The 19,768-nt window shown below is 39.9% G+C and overlaps 1 protein-coding gene across 4 annotated transcripts in view; it reads right to left on the bottom strand.

Moving 5' to 3' along the window:
* TEX26 (testis expressed 26) overlaps positions 1 to 19,768 on the bottom strand; it is a 34,660-nt gene that overhangs the window by 7,493 nt on the left and 7,399 nt on the right. For 2 of the 4 annotated variants that reach the window (XM_036018370.1, XM_036018373.1), the window contains exons 2-6: positions 15,913 to 15,967; positions 15,753 to 15,830; positions 9,171 to 9,336; positions 6,617 to 6,770; positions 277 to 453 (exon numbers count right to left, since the gene is read on the bottom strand). In XM_036018370.1, coding sequence (XP_035874263.1) covers positions 277 to 453; positions 6,617 to 6,770; positions 9,171 to 9,336; positions 15,753 to 15,830; positions 15,913 to 15,967 — 630 coding nt within the window. Of the gene's footprint in view, positions 1 to 276; positions 454 to 6,616; positions 6,771 to 9,170; positions 9,337 to 15,752; positions 15,831 to 15,912; positions 15,968 to 16,034; positions 16,120 to 19,768 lie in introns of all 4 variants that reach the window. The other 2 variants (XM_036018371.1, XM_036018372.1) reach the window with 2 other exon arrangements.

The raw sequence follows: 19,768 nt of genomic DNA, 5'->3' as shown, positions 1-19,768 counted from the left end.
AAATAAAGAACAAAATGACTGTGATCAGAGAGGGTGGGGGATCCAGGGGAAAGAAAGGAAAGGGTCAACTAAGGAACATGTATAATGGGCCCATGGACAAAGACAACAGGACGCGGTGGTGAGGATTGAATGTAGGAGGGGGGTGGGTAGGACAGGGGAAATGGGAACAACTGTAATTGAACAACAATAAACATACTTTTTTAAAAGATCAAGAGGAATCTTGAGGCAAGGGGAAAATATTTGTGAAGTTGCTTTAAAAGCTATAGGTGCACTTACCTAGACCCTGAGAAGCAATTGGCAGACTTGAGTAGCATCCATACTTGAAACTAAAGTCCTGAAACTCAGGAATTTTAGCTGGAACTTGGTAATTACGTCGAAATTCAGTGTCTGTGGGGTGAGAAAGTAACTTTTTCCAATCTAGAAACATCTGAGAACTTTGCTTAATCTTCTGAGCTGGGGTAGGGGTAGAAATAAAAGGCAATGACTACTCCTTCTCAGCTACTGCTAAATAATGTCATACTTTCATTCCATTTTGCTCTGGCAGTAGCTTCCAATTTATCACACTAAACCTCATTCTTCTTGTTTTTAGAGGTATGGTCAATTTCAACCAAGAAATAATTTTCTGCTTTATTAGGCACAGGAAGTATGTGCTCAAGTGATTAGAAGTAGTTCCTGATGAATGCATTTTATATTGGTTAGGAGTGTTCTGTTCTGCTCTGAGGGCACAGAAGACAGGGGTAGGGAGCACAGGGAGAGAGATTTCAGATAGGGCTGATCTTGCCATATAAAACACAGGATGCAAATTAAATTTGAATTTCAGATAAACAATGAATAATTTTTTAGTGTAAGATTATATAAGTTTTTGGTATTTATCTACTATGTATCATCCCAATTTAGCTGGGCATCCTGTATATTTATGTGCTGCATCTGGCAGCCCTAGGTGGAGCATTGCATGTCACTGCCCTTACCTGGAAAGAACCATTCAAAGCTTACCCCCTACTGATGGAGGTATAGGTAACATCATTGTAATTAGTGGACAACAGCACTATTACTTCTTTGAAATAAGTCTGCTAACAAACATTCATTAAATCTATAATCATTAGATATTTATTAAGCACTGACCAAACACCAGGTGCCATAAGCACTCTATCAGATTACAGAGAAGATGGTCATAAGCTATCTCACTTAGATGAGTTTTCCCTTAGTTCTGGCAACAAAATGTTGGTGCACAAGCATATCACACAACCCCAGCTTCATTTGGGACAAAGATGTTGAAACCATGGATGTCACAAGCAGTGTCCAAGCAGTGCCAAGTACTATTAAAAGTAAACTCAATTCTTGTTCCCATTAGTTTCTCAAGAAGTTTTTTCAAAATACATTCAAATGTACATTGTATATCAAACAATATGTGATGTCATCTACTGGCACCCAGGAGCATTTTATTATTGATTTTTTTTAAAATGATCTCAGTCTCAATCAGCATGCTTTTGATTTAGACAACTCAGGAAGAGAGGGTGTGGGTACTCAATGGCCCTCACAATGAAGCCATAAGCTGCCCACAGAGAAGACAAGGTTACAGAGAGGAGGAAGCTCTAGGGCTCAAAATCAGAGATCCCTTAACATATTTTTGGAAAACTATCTGGCATTGTTCCTAGTGAGTACCATCTATAACTTGATTTTTGTAAATTACTAATAACTTTATAGGAGAAAAATTCCTTTGAAATACTTGATATTACTACTCAAAAGCAAAGGTGTTCAGTGTCTTACCTTAAGACAACCTCAAACAAGTATGATTAGAAAGATAGATACTGGACAAACACATATGGAATGTGATGTTTTGCAAGCATAACACTTAGAACAATAGTTAGCACATGGATAATCCATCATAATTACCTGGATGGTTTTTCCAAATCATACCTGCTGAAACCTCATCCCAGACACTGAGAGTCTCTAGAAGTGGGACCCAGGCACTTATATTGTGAACAAGCTTCTCATACACTTAAGCATCATTGACTCAGAGCCTTGAATAAGGTGCTACAGAAGCCCAGAGAGAATGTAATGAGCTCTATTAGGGGAAGGGGAGGAAGACAAGAATTAAAAGGCAGACATAGCAAAGAGCATGCTTTCACAAAGAACTAACACTGAAGCAAAATGTACACAGTGTGTTCGTGAAATGTAATCTGGCTGGTGGGAGTGTAAGGTATGCAGAGTGGGGAGAAGTAGCTGAGGGTGTAGCAGGAGAAACAAATTAGAGTCTGGAGGGGTTGGCCCATGTGGACCAGAATGGACCAGCATAGAAGTAGAGTGATTGGAGATGAAGACCCAGGAAAGACAATCAGAGCCTAGACTTACTAGAAGTTCCCTTGAAGATAAAGATTAAGTCATATTCTTCATCGATCCTTAGTACTTATCACAGTATTAGATCTCATTAAATATTTACTAAATTAATGAGTGAACAAAAGAAAAATCAGAGCATAATTGCTATGGATTAGCAATTAATCTAAAGCACACACTAATGACTGACTATGTGATGTATGCTTAACATAATTCTTCATTATTAGTTCTTCTCAACTAATGCTTTCATTGCCTTTATAATATTTCATGTTAATGAGTTCCTTTGGCATTATTAAGGGGAGAAGTTCCTGTTACATATGGGCCCAACCAACATCTGAAGGACCCTTAATGCTATTGAAGTACAGACAGACAAGACAACCTGGCCCAAAGCTAACCACCCCTCCAAGGTCTGGATTGTTCCTGCTTCTCAGGAGCTCAGGTACTGCTCATTTATTTTCCACTTGATAACAGTGACATATACTGTAGCCCTTATAGCCCAAAGAGAGGAACTGTCCCCTTTGAGATTAGGTATGACATCTGTTGAAAGGCCTAGTCCAAAGGTAAATCTACAGCAAGTACTATCCAAAACCACTAGGACCCTTGGCACATAACCTATAGCCAAGTGAGAACCAGTTCTGTTGCTTTTATCTGCTGCTCTAAATCATCCGAGCAGTGTTCTCCAAGCCTGAATTTCTCAAGAAAACAAGCACCTTTTAGTGATTCTCACTCATTCACCACAAATTCAATAATGAGGATACGCAGGTAGGACATGATCCCTGAGCTTCTGAAGCTTAAAGTATTAGAGAAACAGATACAAAAAAGATAATTACAATATTATGTGATAAATGCTACAGAAGAAGAGCTATAAAAACATATTGGGGGGCCATCAATACAAACTTGGAGGATGAGAGAAGACTCCTGGGAGAGAAATGGAGTTTGCATTCAGATTTAAATGATGGACGGACATGGGCTAAAAGAAGGAAGGGAGAGGCAGTCCACTGGGAGCAGCAGTATGTATGAGGCATGAGGCTGCAGGCAGCTTGGTGAGTCTGGAGAACACAAGGAAATCAGTCTCATAATGTGGGGACTGGCAAGGGAAATTGCTGGAGCAGTGGGCAAGGACCATAGTGTACAGCACCCTAAGGACAATGAGGAGTTATTGGAGAGTTTCAAGCTACAAGGTGATGTCAATTTCACACTGGAAACTCACTATGGCCATAGTATGGACAGTGTACTAGAGGAGATAAAAGCACAAAAGGGAGTTGGATTACAGGTCATCCAAGGGAGAGACATGGGCACCCTGAACTAAGGCAGTAGCTGCAGGGAGGAAGAGAAATGGGTGGAATTAAGAGATTTAGAAGGGTGTCTTTGAGAGGTCTTTGGCATTTACTCAGATTAGGGGACATGGTAATTTGCACATGCTGAAAGAACAGCTTTGATTGGAAGTGCAATGCTATCTTTTAAGAATGTTGGCATTTCTAGCCCTGGTTGAGTAGTTCAGTTGGTTAGAGCATCATCCTGATTAGCCAAGGTTATGGGTTCAATCCCTGGTCAGGGCACATACGAAAATCAACAAATGAATGTATGGATGGGTGGAACAACAAACTGATCTTTCTTTTCTCTCTCCTTTTTCCTTTCTCTCTCACTAAAAATCAATAAATAAATGTTTAAAAACAAAACAAAAGTACTAAACAACGCTGACATATCAAATATTTTTCCATGACCCTTAATGTTTATCTGCAATATGGAGGTCTTTTGATTCTATCCCCTTCCTAACCAGAGATTTATTCAGTGCAAAATTGAACCAAAGAAGCTCTGGAATCCAGTATCCCAGTAACAGGAGGAGGGTGTAGTGAGATTCTGGACCAGAATAAAAAGAGGGGTTCAGGTAGAATATGCATAGCAAGCAGGGAGCCCTCAGTCCCTACCCTAGTTTTGTGCTTAGTCCTGCTCTCAGGCAAGCGTTTACCTTTCTGGAAAAACTAGTCTATTAATACTGGCATTTGGGGGTTTCCCAACAGAAAAGAGAGCTCAACACCTAAGTCAAACACCATCTTTGTATGTAGTTTCGAATCAGATTTGAATACCTCCCTTGTACATTTTGTGAATCTTGGAGCTTAATACTTAGGATGACTCATTTAAAGAAAAAAACAGAGCTCACAGATATGAGACTTAAGTTTTATTAGCTTCAGTAAATCTGCCTTCACTCCCTTGTAAATATAAACAATAAAAAAAGATTTTCATTAGACCATTAAGACACTGAGAAAATAGAGATGAAGCAAAGAACAGATGAAAACACTAAAAATTAAGTAAATCATAAATATCCTAGAATTTATAAGAGAACTACTGCATTTATAAAACAAAACAGAGTGCTATTTTTATAAAATAATCATAGAGATGAAGAAAGAGAGCTTGGAAATTAAAAACATGAGAGCTGAAATTAGGAATTCAATATAAGAGTTGGGTTAAAAAGTTAAAAATATTTCAAATAAACATAATTAAAATACAAAGAGAAAGCTACTAGGAGAGAAGATGTAAGAAAATTAGAGGCTTATACTAACTTTCAGGAGTCACAGAAGACAACAGAGAAAAGAAATGGGAAAAACATAGGAAAAGGGTATATGGGAGCAATTTCCAAAACCAAAGGACATATGTCTCTAGATTGAAAGGTCCTGATGGTCTAACATAACAAATGAGATTCTCACTAATGCATGCAAATGTGAAATTTTGCAGTCTCAGGAATAAAGAGAAGATCTTGAGAATGTCCAGGAAAAAAAAATTATGAAAGAGTCAGGAAACAAACTGGTGTGAGTCTTTTACATACAAGTCATGGTGCTACAAGTCATTTGAAGGACCTGGGAGAAAATGGTTGTCATACTAGAACTGTATACCCAAACAAACTATCAAACAAGTATAAGGACATTTTCTGTTGGAAAGAACATACCCCAAAAAGTTCTTCCCACATTCCCTTTCATAGGGAACTACTGGAAGATGTGTTTCAACAAAATGAGGAGGGGGAACAACACAGAGGAATATATGGACTCAGAGCAGGAAAAAGCCAAAGAAATGCCCAGAATGATAAAAAGGAAGTCCCAGGGCACAGTTGGGAAGCACATTTACAGAGCAACTCTTCTAAATTAGAGGACACTGATGGAGGGTGTCAGCTCTCCAGAAAAATCTCTAACTGATAAGAATGTCTGAAATTGTATTTGGGGAAAAATCTCAGTAAGTGTGTGACAAAATATTTGAAAAACAAATTAGTGACAGACACATGGAAAACTAAGCAAATTAAAACAATTACTTACTCTAGTAAAAAATAAAACAAAAAGTAAAAAGAAACATAATTACAAAATACCACCTGGCTCAGCAGTAAATGTTTACATATCATAATATATCATTTCATCATAATCACAATATAAACCCTTGCAACTAAATTAACCACAATTTTGTGATACTGAGAGGAAGGATGGAAGAAGAGTGTGGAAATGTTATAGGGGAGCCAAATCCTCAACGGCCATAATGGGAAGTCAGTAATAATGCCTAAAATTGATGGACTAAAAATAGCAGTATGAGCACATTGTTTTAAAATACAGAGGATGACATAAGAAAAAACAGTTCAAATGACTGAAAATGATTGTCATTGTGAATAGGGCTGGGCCTGAGAGACATGGGTAAAGGAACTGCTGCTATTTATTACGAGCCTGCAGGGAACTATTTTTAAGCATATGCATGAACTGGTTTAATAAAAGTTTTAATTTTAAATAGACGGGGGAGGGTAGGAATAGTATGGGAAATGTAGAAGCTAAAGAACTTATGACACATGGACATAAACTAAAGGGGGGATGTGGGTGAAAGATGGTGTGCAGGGTGGAGGGGAGTGAAGGGGAGAAGTGGGACAACTGTAATAGCATAATCAAAAACTATATTTTAAAAAGTTTTAATTTTAAAAATAGTAAAAAATCAGTTAAGATTTGGAAACAGGATATTTAACTTGATCCCTTCATCTTCACCTGGCTCACTTGTCCTTGTCCTTCAGTCCAAGAAGCCTTTCTGACCTCCCCTCTAGAAAGGATATGCACAACTGGACATTCAGCTAGATCTCCCATTGTGCACACCTGCAGCACCCTGCATTTCTCACAACAAGCACCTTTTTATACTTGACTGTTTCTGTCAGTAAATTGCCTTTTTCTATGTCTATCCTGTGAGTTCCTCAAGAAAAAAGGCAACTGGTACTCTAGTGCCTGACACATTAGCAGGAAAAAAGAGAAATGGACATGCCTACCTTCAGCTCTGTCCACAAAGTCTCTCCTGGTATGGGAAGTAAACTGATTTGATATGGCCTTTCTGACCTCATCCTCTGTAGCACAGATTTTCCAAGGGAGGTAGCTCTTCGCTGACGTGGAGTGACCTGGAGGTAGTGTCCAGTGAAAAGGATCCTGTCAATACAAACACAGCTTTCAAGAAAATCCACATGGGTTCACCTAATGGGGTGTGTGTGTGTGTGTGTGCACCCAGGTACCTCACCATGGATGCTGTGTGTGCAGGAGCCTGTCCACAAGAGCCATCAGTTTACCCAGCTCTCATTTTACACAGGCACTTTGTCACTTCTTTGGTGAAAGGAAATATGATTGCAATGTCCAAAGAATTGTGTCTCATCCAGGAATCTTAAGACAAAATCAGAAGAGAAGATCCTGTGAATTTTAGGGCTCGCCACAGTTAAGACAGCTGCTGCTTTGCCTTGGGAGCTCCAAGCCCTCTCTCCTCTTTGACTCCAAAGAGATTTATGATTATAAAATTGGACCCTCTACCACCTCTTTCCATCTTCCCTCTCTTCCCTCTTGCTTCCTATTTCCCTGAGAAAACTGAAGCCAACAAAGAGAACCTTCGCAGCCCCCACCCCACACCACCTCCCGGCCTGTCACTGCATCTGTGACAGCAGAGGAGCTGCCAGGCCGCCCAGCAGGGCTTGACCCCACCTGGTTCCCTAAAGCCTGCATCTGGTCTACTCCAGCCTGTCCCCCCCACTACTCTCACTGCTCTCCTGCAACTCCTGTTCCTCCCTCTGTCCTGGATGGTTGCCATTGGTATCCACGCCTGCCTTTAAGTCTCCCATCTTGAAAAGAAAACTCTCCCTTCACCCTACTTCCCTCTCCCGTTACTAAAATATTTCTCAGTTTGCCTTTACACTGAAATTCCTCCCAATGTTACAGGGTGCAGCCAAGAGGGGGGCCCCAAATAGGCATTTGAAATGGCGTCCAGAACTCAAGGTGTCCAGGAGATTTTAAGATGTCTCCATTCCCCACCCCAAGGTGTGGGTTGGGGGAAGGGACAAATGAAGCAGGGCCATTGAGAGCTGTTTTGCATAGCAACAGCCTTGCAGCTAACCTCTGGGTTGGTCATTTAACATATCTATAGCCTTTGGCTGGTTGCATAGATATGTTAAGTAGCTGTGATCAGCTCTAAGACATGGGAATGGAAGTAACTTCCCCACCAAGAAGTAACTTCCCCACCCAGAATGGGGGGGGGGGGGGGGTTGGATCCCCTGAGTTAAAGCGCCTGCGTGGGAGCTCAGAGAGGATCGGCTCCAGGACATGGGGCCACACCTGCCCAGACTCATGATGGCAGCCCAGTTAAGCTGGAAGGATATGAGTCCCGGCATGTGAAGCTGAGTATGGGAGGAGTCGGAAATGAGGCTGCAGAGGAAGATTGGCCTCGGGGATTTAAAAACCCAGATTTGGCGGCCATTGAGAAGAAGAGCCATGTGCAGCCCAGAGGAAGAGAGAGCTATGCTGCTTTAGGGTGGAGAGCCATGCGCAGCCCTGAGAGGAGGAGGTGAGCCATGCACAGCCCTGAGGAGAAGGGCCGTGCACAGCCCAGAGGAGGAGTGCCATGTGCAGCCCTGAGAAGGAGAGAGCCATGCGCGGCCCTGAGAGGGAGAACCACGCGGTAGCCCTGAAAGGAGAATCAGGTTGCTTTAGGGAGGAGAACCATGCTGCTTTAGGAGGAGGAGAAGCACGCGGACTTGACGGAGTGTAGTCTCCTGCAGCCCTGAGAAGAGAACCACGCGGCAGCCCTGAGGAGAGAACCACGCAACCTGGCAGAGTGGGGACCCCCGCAGCTTTGGAAGGGGGAACCACCACCTGGTTTTAGCAGAGATCCCGGTGACTCAGCCGAGGGTGCCGGGAACCCAGGGAGGTCTCCCAGTCGAGATGGAGTACTAACTGGGAAGAACCAGGGACTGCCTGAGCCATGGACTTCTATTTCCTTTCCTGAGATACGGTACTCTGGACTGGGCAAAGGGGGAAGGAAGGAAGGACTGTGTGTTTGTGGGTCTTTTAAGGGACTTTGGGATTTTGGTAAAGACATTAGGTCACTACTTTAAGTTTGTATAGCATCAAATAAACGTTTCCTTTCCTTTTCACGAATCTCTGGCATTGAGAGATGTCTTTCCCCTGGCGGCGGACATAACGGACCCGGGGCCTTCTTTCAATAATAGTATATCATCCCAGGCCCCCCTTGTTGTGTGTTCTGTAACACCAATAGTTAAGAATACTCCACTGTCCTAAATTTGTCTTTCAAGTCTCTTTTAATTTTCAGGTTCCCACTCCATCCCATTCCTCCCCTTATAATTTCTCTATGTGAATTTCACTTCTTTTTTTTTTATTTTAAGTGAGGGGATAGGGAAGAAGTAGTTAGAAATAAATGTGAAAAGGTGGACAGAAATAGTCTGAGAAGAACCATAACTGTAGATGATGAAGGATCTTTGCGATATATTCAAACTCTGTTATGGGTTATTGATAGTCTTAAATTCAATAGATATGCAGGTATTATCTTACTTGAATGGCGTGAGAACTGCGGTTCCCAGTCTCTCCTGGAGTCCCAGCTTTGATCAAATCTTCCTTAGAGCCCAACTTCCAAACATACTCATCATTGTAATGTGTCTGATTGGGAAGAGGATCACTAAGTGAATATGTATATCCTAATGTTCGGATGCTTTTTTGACTACAAGAAAAGATAGTGAAAATTAGAGTAAAGAATTACATTGAGACTACGTCTCAAAAGAGTACACATGTCAAAGAATTTTACTCATTACATTTTTTTAAAGACTGGTTTAAGACTTGATGCCAGAAATCATTTAATTTCCAGAACTCCCTAAAAAGAAACATTCCTGTATCTTAGGATGGATCCTAAAATGAAATTTAAAAGAATAATGATAGAAAATTCACTAATTTTTTAAATTCATTTTTAAAGAGCTGAGTATTATCCTGTAAAATAGTACTTTAGTGTCACCAGTCAGGGAAGAAAAGTTTCTCTCTATAGAAGTATTCCAGTTAATAAGCATTAGGGTATCACTGCTTTGCAAGTCCCTAATGAAATAATGCATCCAGGCAGTAATCAGCCATTTCCCTTTGCAGCTCAAAGAGAGGGACTGCCAGCTTCGACGCGCTCTTGATAGACATGTACACCACCACCCATTTAATATTTTTGTTACAATATTCAACCTGAATCTGACGAAGTTTCTGGAATGTCAGATTAAAGGAAATACATGAAACTAGAAACATTTTAATGATATCATGGGAGTGAAATCAGAAAAATCCTGAATCCATTTCTTCAACAAAGAAATTCTCAGAGAAAAAAAGGGAGAACCTATAGACTAAAAGAGGTAAGTGATATAATAAGCAAATGGAATGTGTAGACCTTATTGAGATTCAATTTCAAACCAACTGTTTTTTTAATTATGACACAATTGGGGAAACTTGATTTCTGATTGGCCATATTTGATATTAAGAAAAAATTTAGATATGATAATAGTATTGTTACATATTTTTAAAGACTCTTTATCTTTTAGATAATTATCTAAATGATTATCTTTTAGATAATTTTAATATAAAAATTATTTAGATTGAAATGATACACAACACCTGGAATTTGCTCCAACATTATCCAGTGGGGATACTGGGTGAAGGGTGACATATAAAGTGTGTGTGAGTTGATTATTGAAGCTGGGTAATAGCTGGAGATTTGTTGTGTACAAAAATATCTAAAATATTTCATATTGACTTTTTTTTCAAAAAGAGGGCTAGATTAGGTCCAGATTATGTCTGTAAGAAACCATATATCTGGAAAGTGGATACAGCTGGATGATGACTATTTTACTTGTCACCCAGATATGTGGTCCTAAATCAAACAGAAGTGATCACAGGTACACGAGGATTCTCCAAAGGAGACACAGCACAAGTAGCTTTAAAGGGACTAATTTTCAGATCTTCATTTCTGAGAACACTCTTTCCTAATAGGCACCTGCCTGAGAGCAAACCTGCATAGCTATGGGTCCCTTTTTTCCCATTTGTCCCTTCTCCACTGCACCATTACACCTCACCTGGGGTAAATTCCCAACTGTGAGAGATGCCCGGTGGAGGGAAACTTTGTCCTAGATTTCAGGGCAACCCCCTTGTCATCCAATTCCACACCCTTGCCTAGGTTTCATGCTTGTTTCTGAGAGAGTGAATGGCGAGGCTATAACCAGGGCATTATAGCCTCTGCGGGACCATCTGAATTTAGATGCATTGTAGTGACACCACTCAGAGTAATGTCTAGTTTTCCATCTTCTAAAAAGGATAAACATTCACTCATCAGGGAGATGCCTCTGGGAAGAGAACAGAGAATATAGAATGCTCAAAATGTCTCTTTCCTCCACAGATTTACAGCATTTTTTCAGCTTTTAAAAAATCTCTAGGATATGTCCTCAGCTGGAAAGAAAAGCTTCTCTGAGTAGATGGAGCAGGACAGGGTGGTGATGCTGATTCTTTTAAATGTAACTGGAATCTTTTCCAAAGCTACCAAAGTTTTAAAGATTCATGGGATAAAAGTTGTTCATAAAAATCTTGTGAATATTTTTCAGATCATCATTCAATAAGGTATTTAAATCTTACTTTTAAACCCAATCATATTATGAAATATTTACCCCAATGCATCCAGTCTTCATTTAATTTTTTTTGTAGTAAACTATTAACAATATGTGAGAGTGTATGCTGGCTTGCCAAACCAATTAATTTTCACCACTTACAACTTTATCTTTTATTAAACCCATAATAAATGTTTGAGTTGCTGTCTAAAGAATTCAGTAAAATTATTTCTGACTTCTATATATAATTATTATTTAATTATTCCCAAGTTTTAAGTGCACTAAAGTTCTAGAACCTTGAGAACATATTTAACTAAGGAACGTTTTTTATTATATTTCTCTCTTCACAGGTAGTTTACACATCCCATTGCATTATTTTTATTACTTGGATATATTTAATCATATTAGACCTGAATCTTTTTATACTTCCCTGTCTACTTTTAATAATCTTCCCAAAAATATGCATTCCACAATTTATCAGTTTTCATAATATTCTTCAAAACATACATTAACACTTAGGGAACTGGAAGTTAGTCATATTTTATTGTGGCTGTAAGCAAACCTAATTGTTCTTGTTGGTTTGATAGTAAAGACTGATTTTACTGACAAGGTAAATATGGTGAAAGTAGTATGAATTAAATCTTCAGCTCCAAGATTTTGATAAAAATATATTTTAAGTATGTGATGACATAGCCTTTTTTATTTAAAAAAAAGATTGTATTGGAAAACTTTTGTTGAAACTGATGTTCCCATTTTCTAAGTCCTTTTTGAGTATATAATATTAAACAGGTTTCCTCCAAATAAAAGAGTAACATGTAATTTATAGCCATTTGTTAAGACATGCCTTTTCAATACACTTCTCAGAAAATGAGACAGGAAATAACTCAATAACTGGATGACAAATCATCTAATTATTTGCTTTCAATAAAATTGAATGAGTACCCATCCATGATGTCAGCCAATCAATCATTAAAAACACAACACAGACAGGGTTGTGTGACAGTAAAGATGCCTTTCTTTCACGTCTACTTATTTATGTGAACAAGGTTTCCCAACAGCACCATCTACAAACTTAAAAAACTTTAAAGAAGCAGAAAAAATTAATGCTGAATGTAGTCTTATTCCAAAAGTAATAACACTCAAAACTAGAAACATAAACTAATTAAAACAAAACAGCCCCATTTATCTCATTAAGATATAGTTGCAAAAATTTTACTTTTTGTATTTAATAATTATTAACATTTTTGTTCTATGTATTGCTTTGAGCAAGTGTGTACTAAAAGCAATTGTGATAACTCAATACTTAGGGTCACATAACATGTTTAAAAATTAATTTCAATTAATATACTAAAATAGTTACCAAGAAGTATAACAGAGCGGTCGATAAATTGCTCTCAGATATAAAGATATATTACAGCAGGGTAAAATTCTATGGAGGAAGTAGAGTGGGACTGAGTTCAAGAAGGAAAAGAAATGAAGTAAATTATCTATTAAGAAGAGCTCATCTGTGCATTGTTTAAAAGGATCATATAGCATGTATCAATTTGCTAAAGTGGTTAGATTACCCACTGGTTATAGTCAAAGAAACGACTTACCAGTTTTATTTTTAATGTCAATGTTTAGTATGGGCTTGAAGTTTTATCTCTGTCAACTATTTAAGTTTCTGATGAAAACTTTTCTGTGAACTTAAATGTGTTAAGTTTCAGGCACACTGACCTAGACTTCATTAATAACCATTTGTTTTTCATTTTCATCCCAAATGTTTCTTCTTCAGACAACTATTACTGTGTGGGAAGCTGGAGGAATCATTCCTGCCAGAGGATAAATCTCCCAGAGAAGGGACATGATGTGACTCAGAGGTATAGCCAATAACTAGGAAGTCAGGGGTCTTGCAACCCTGTATGTCTTGGGAGTTTGTCACATATTATGCTGGGGAGAATGAATGCAACATTTTTGAGGAAATCCTTAGTTCTAGTCACTGTGCTAGTACTTTCATTCTGTGCTCAGAACCACCACCAACCATAACCATGAGCCACAGGTGGCTTGTGACTTGCCTCGAGTAGCAGAGATAAATTAAGTTAGAGCAGGGAGTGGATGTTAGAATCTGTTTCTGCCTGGCCCCACAGCCATGGTCTTGCTGATACTCCACTTGACTTCTCAATAATTTGACCTTTAAGATGAAAAGATCTGCCTTCTTGGAAACAATTTACAGGGTAAACACAGGCAAGTGAAGTCTCTCCATGCTAATTTACCACCTACCCCAATATCCTGAAAGATGCCAGGGCTTTTGAGTTCCCATCTTGCTCACCTGCCAGTGAGCTTGGAGATGCAGCCAACCAACAAAAATTCCCACCACTCATGTTTCTGTCAGAACTGGAGAAGTTACAAGCCAACATTGCTTTAGGAAGCAAAAAGTGGAGGTGTGAAGGTAAGGGTAAAGCGACTGTGCCCTTCTTCCAGCTTCCAAGACTAGCAGTGTTGATAGAAGTGTTAACAATTGGTCGTTCATCCATTCAGTCAGTTGTCATTGCCTGCCTACCTTGGCTCAGGTAATAGATTCAATTCATCCTCAGTGTTTAGACAGCACAATTCTATTAGCCTACTTATAACTCTATTGTAAATCAAGACACACAGTAACATTTTTAAAGTATACTTTATTGATTATGCTATTACAGTTGTCCCAATATTTTTCTCCCCTTTATTCCCCTCTGCCCAGCACCCCCCTCCCACAGCATTCTTCCCCCTACTTAGTTCATGTCCATGGGTCATACATATAAGTTCTTTGGCTACTCCATTTCCCATCCTATTCCTAACCTCTTCGTGTCTATTATGTACCTACCAATTATGCTTATTCTCTGTACTTTTTCCCCCATTCTCTGCCCCCTTCCCATCCCCACTGATAACCCTCCATGTGATCTGCATTTCTGTGAATCTGTTCCTGTTCTAGTTGTTTGCTTAGTTTGTTTTTGTTTTTAGGTTCAGTTGTTGGTAGTTGTTTGTTGTCACTTTACTGTTTGTATTTTTTATCATCTCCTTTTTCTTTGATAAGTCCCTTTAACATTTCATATAATGCGGGCTTGGTAATGATGAACTCCTTTAGCTTTACCTTGTCTGGGAGGCACTTTATCTGCCCTTCCATTCTAAATGTTAGCTTTGCAGGATAGAGTAATCTTGGACGAAGGTCCTAGCCTTTCATGACTTTGAATACTTCTTTCCAGCCCCTTGTTGCCTGCAAGGTTTCTTTGGAGAAATCAGCTAGTAGTCTTACAGGAACTCCTTGATAGGTAACTGTCTCCTTTTCTCTTGCTGCTTTTAAGATTCTCTCTTTATCTTTAATCTTGGGTAATGTAATTATAATGTACCTTGGTATATTTCTCTTTGGGTCCAACTTGTTTGGGACTCTCAGAACTTTCTTGGACTTCCCGAAAGTTTATTTCCTTTGCCAGATTGGGGAAATTCTCCTTCATTACTTTTTCAAATAAGTTTTCCATTTCTTGTTCTTCTTCTTTTTCTGACACCCTTATGATTCAGATGTTGGAAGTTTAAAGTTGTTCCAGAGGTTCCTGAGCCTCTTTCCATTTTTTTTTAATTCTTGTTTCTTCATTCTGTTCTAGTTTGTGTTTATTTCTTCCTTCTGGTCCAAACTGTTGATTTGAGTCTCAGTTTCCTTCCCTTTACTGTTGGTTCCCTGTATATTTTTCTTTATTTCACTTTGCACAGGCTTCAGTTTTTCCTCTATTTTGCAACCATATTCAACCATTTCTGTGAGCATCCAGATTATCAGTGTTTTGAACTCTGCATCTGATAGGTTGGCTATCTCTTCATCACTCAGTTCCATTTTTGGAGTTTTGATCCATTCTTTAATTTGGGCCATATTTCTTTGTCTCAGTGCACTTGCTATGTTGTAAGGGGCAGAGCTTTAGGTATTTGCCAGTGTGGGGCTACCCTCTTTGCTGTGTTGTGACACTGTCTGTAGGGCAGGGGTCAGAAAGGGAATACTGCTGCTTGCTTGGCTCTCAGCCAGCTTTCAGTTACTCCCCCTACCCCTACCTACAAGCAAATTGGAGACTTCTGGCGCTGATTCCCAGGTGGGTGGGTTTGTGTACATTCTAGGACCCTGTAGGTCTCTCCAATGAACTGTCTTGTGAGGCTGGGAGTTTCTCCCACCTCCACAACCACGACAGATTTTTACAGTCAGAGGTATTGAGACTTTCTTTTCCCATGCTGGAACCCTGGGTTGAACAATCTGTCTAACTCCCCAGTTGTTTCTCTTGGTTTATCTGCACACAAATGTGGGACTGCCCAGTCCGCCAGCCACAGCCGTGACATGTGTCCTCTCTGCTCTGGGTACCTGTCCCTATCCCTTCTACCAGTCTGAAGGAATGCTTCTTCTTTAACTCCTTGGTTGTCAGACTTCCATATGGTTAAATTTTCTGGGATTTCTGGGTATTTTTTGTTATTAAATTTGTTGTTGTCTTTCTTTTGGTTGTGTAAGCTGATAAAGTATATCTACTTATGCCTCCATCTTGGCCAGAAGTCTCGACACACAGCAACTTGATGAAGAATCCATGGGTCCATTTTCTTCAGTTTCCTGCAGGAGGTTTGGGCATTGTTTGAAGAGAGAGAACTCTCTCTGGTCCCTGTGAGAGAACTGTTCATGAAATAGGTCCTACCTGAGTGCATTCTTCATAAGCCCTCTCTGGTTACTCTTTTCATTTGTTTTGAATTCTGAATAATAGAATAGAAGTGAACAAATTAAAGTGCACATGCCAATATGACTCAAGTAGAGATGTACCGAATTAAAGCAGGCACTGCTCCTGTCTTTGGTGTGAACGCAGTCTTCATCGTGGTGGCGTAGGAGTCCCAGTGGGCATTACCTGCTAAAAGTACAATAAAACACTTTTAAAATGGTCAGGCCAACATATATTAATCAAATGTTGTTAAACAAACATATTAATCAAATATTTTAATAATTAAAATAATTTTGCAAGAGAAAAACATTGGAGACAATAATTTTGATTCTAAAGGAATAAAAGCCAAATTGTGTCCCCCACTAAGAGAGGAAATTCAATTAAATTATCTGAGTTTTCCCCCTACATAAAATTAGGTGTAGAAGACTGTTCTGTGTGGTGTCGACTCAGCTCCCACTCAGAGGTGCACAGGACCCACGCCCATGGATAGGTTCTCCCATGGGGAATCAGGCCTGCAATGTACCTAGGCTGCTTTGAATCTTGCTTTTTGCTAAAACTCCCTCAACCTGAATTGAGGACATTTACTGCAAAGCAACTTCCTAAAATCCAAGCTAAACCTTCCTAGGACTAGACGAGTGTAACAAGTGTAATGGGTCCAACTACTTTTGTCTTTTCACTTGCAAATATCCCTCTTCTGTGATGTGATTAGCAGCATTGACTCCTTTGTTTTCTATAAAGGCTAACCACCTAAAGCAAACCTGTGCATAGTTAATGAGGACCTTCTTGTAATGTGCCCAGTAAGACAATAAAAGCTCATTGGAGCAAGGGTGGAGGTTTTTGCTCCCCTTGAGAGAAAAGCCATGCTATCCCTTTTCCTCCACCGAACTTGGTAATCCATGTGAATGTCTCATTTCATCCATAATGACTCGGAGCCCAAATGGGTCTATTGTTTTTCTTGAGAATTCATACATGCTATTTTATTGAGTTTCAGCAATATGTAAAAATGTAAAGCAAAAATTCATTTGAAATTCTATCATCTTAAAATGCTCACTGTTTCTGATTTAGTGACCAACTTTTTATACATCACATTAGACAAACCGGTAAACACATGAAATGATTGTGCACAAATCAGAGTTTATGTGTCAGGTTTCTTTTTTTCCCTCTTGATTTTCCTCCACCCTGTACCCTCCCCTCACCATCATTCCCCATCTTAGTTCATGTCCATGAGTCATACATATAAGTTCTTTGGCTTCTCCATTTCCCATACTATTCCTAACCTCCTCCTGTCTATTTTATATCTACCAATTATGCTTCTTATTCCTTGTACCTTTTCCCCATTCTCCCCCTTCTACCAAGAACCCTCCATGTGATCTGCATTTCTGTGAATCTGTTCCTGTTCTAGTTGTTTGCTTAGTTTGTTTCTATTTTTGTTTTTGTTTTTAGGATAGGTGTTGATAGTTCTGAGTTTGTTGTCACTTTACTGTTTGTATTTTTGATCATCTCTTTTTTCTGCGATAAGTCCCTTTAACATTTCATATAATAAGGGCTTGATGATGATGAACTCCTTTAACTTGACCTTATCTGGGAAGCACTTTACCTGCCCTCCCATTTTAAATGATAGCTTTGCTGGATAGAGTAATCTTGGATGTAGGTCCTTGCCCTTCATTACTTGGAATACTTCTTTCCAGCCCCTTCTTTAAGGTTTCTTTTGAGAAATCAGCTGATAGTCTTATGGGAACTCCAAGTAAGTTCTATTTTTGGAGCTTTGATCTGTCCTGTTGTTTGGGCCATATTTTTTTTCCTCTCTGCACACCTGTTACATAGTGAGGGATAGAGCCTTAGGTGTTCACCAGGGTAGGGCAACCCAGGTGGCTGTGTTTTGGTGCAGTATGTAGGTGAGGAGTCCAAGAAGGAACAATGCCACTTGCTCAGCTCTCTGCTGGCTTTCAGTCACTTCCTCTGCTACCCACAAGCAAATTGGGTCCTTCTGGTGCTGATTCCCAGTTGGGCAGTTTTGTGTACCTTATTGCCTAGGTACATACCCTAGGACCCTATGGGTCTCTCCAGTGAACTCTCCTGTGAGGCTGGGAGTTCCTCCTGCTGTCTCAACTCCCACATATTTTTTCAGTCAGAGGTTTTGAGGTTTTATTTCTCTGCACTGGAACCCCAGGTTGTATAGTCTGTCTGGCTCCCCAGTTCTTCCTCCATTTTATCAGCATGCAAATGTGGGACTGCCCACTCCAGCAGCTGCCACCTTGCTGCTAGTCCTCTCCACCCCTGCTGCTTGTGTCCACCCCTCCTACCCATCTGGATGAATGTTTCTTCTTTAACTCCTTGGTTGTTGGACTTCCATACAGTTCAATTTTCTGGCAGTTCTGGTTATTTTTTGTTTTCAAATTTGTTGTTGTTCTTTGGTTGTGCAAGGAGGCAAAGTGTATCTACCTATGCCTCCATCTGGCTAGAAGTCTGTATGTCAGGTTTCATCCTGGACACCTTCTCCTATTCCTTGTTTTCCCTGCTTATTATCACCTGCCTCCTCCGAGCTCACTCGTGTTAACAACTGTGCCTGTTTCTTTCCAGACTTTTATACCTCCTGATACAATCATATACAAATTTACATATATATATATAAATACATTGACATATGGGGTTTTAGTTCTCATCATTTTAAAAAAGGGGCTCCTATACCCTATATAATTTCATTAACCAATCACACCCCAATAAATTCAATAAAAAAGTTTTTAAAAAGGCCTCATATTACACAATGTCCCTTTCTTTTCTGTCACATAACAGTGTCATATGGGAATCCCCTCGAACTCAACCAGTGTAACTCTAATTCATTGTTTATAATGACTGTGCAAGACTGAGCAGTATAGATGTTGTTTAAAACTCTGAGACTGGCTGAGATCAACAAGGACGGAGGCATAGTTAGAGGAAATGAAGCCTGGGGCATGCCAATATCAGGAGGTTAGGGAGAGGAGAAGCAGCCTGGGAAGGACACAGAGAAGAGCAATTAGTGAGGTAAGAAGAAAACCAGGAGGTTGGGGTGTCCTGAAACCCAGCAGAAGAAAGTACTTACAGGAGGAAGGGATCACCTATGGTAAATGCTGTTGGCAGAGTCCAGGAAAATTTCACCATTAGGCAGACACTAGCAACAACAGAATTTATCTGCCCCACCTGCCCACTGTCAACAAAGCACCACCAAATTGTGGGGGAATGTATGGTTTGAATTTGTTCAGTCATTTCCATATTTTGGTAGTTACCTGTTGGGTTTTTTACATTTCACTAGAACCTGGGTTGAATGTTCCCTTTAATGGTTAAATAAACCACTGTCTCGAATGTATCCCCCCATCTTTAGAGCACTGTAGACACTTCATTGTGTGTTTGCTCCCACTCACACATCCTAAATACAGTGGCTGCCAAGGATATGTCTCAAATACCTCTTCAACTTTCAAATCTGTATGCCAGACCAAACATTGTTCATTGTTGCCACCTGTGTACTTCTTATTGCTTACCACTCCATCTCTCCCCACCAGGGCTTGTGTTTAATTGAACAGGCCCATGGGTCCAGCCAGGCAGTGGGATCTGCTCATCTGTGACTATTTACCTGCTGCCTTAACACAAGCTGAGTTTCGCCTCCACCCAGAGGCTTTCCCAGTCAACTAAAGCCTCAGCCCTACATGCCACAACCCATACGTTGGCTCACACAGACTCCTGGCATCCACGTTCTGCTCTCCCTCTGGAAGACCTTATCCTTTGACACCCCTACTTTAGTGGGAATCATTTTATGCTTGGAAGCATTTTATACCAACAGCAGAATTAAATGGCCTAAGTTAAG

Source organism: Phyllostomus discolor, chromosome 2 (genome assembly GCF_004126475.2).
Source record: "Phyllostomus discolor isolate MPI-MPIP mPhyDis1 chromosome 2, mPhyDis1.pri.v3, whole genome shotgun sequence".
NCBI lineage: Eukaryota > Metazoa > Chordata > Mammalia > Chiroptera > Phyllostomidae > Phyllostomus > Phyllostomus discolor.
The sequence above is the reverse complement of the archived record's forward strand: the minus strand, read 5'-3'. Positions and strand labels throughout refer to the sequence as shown.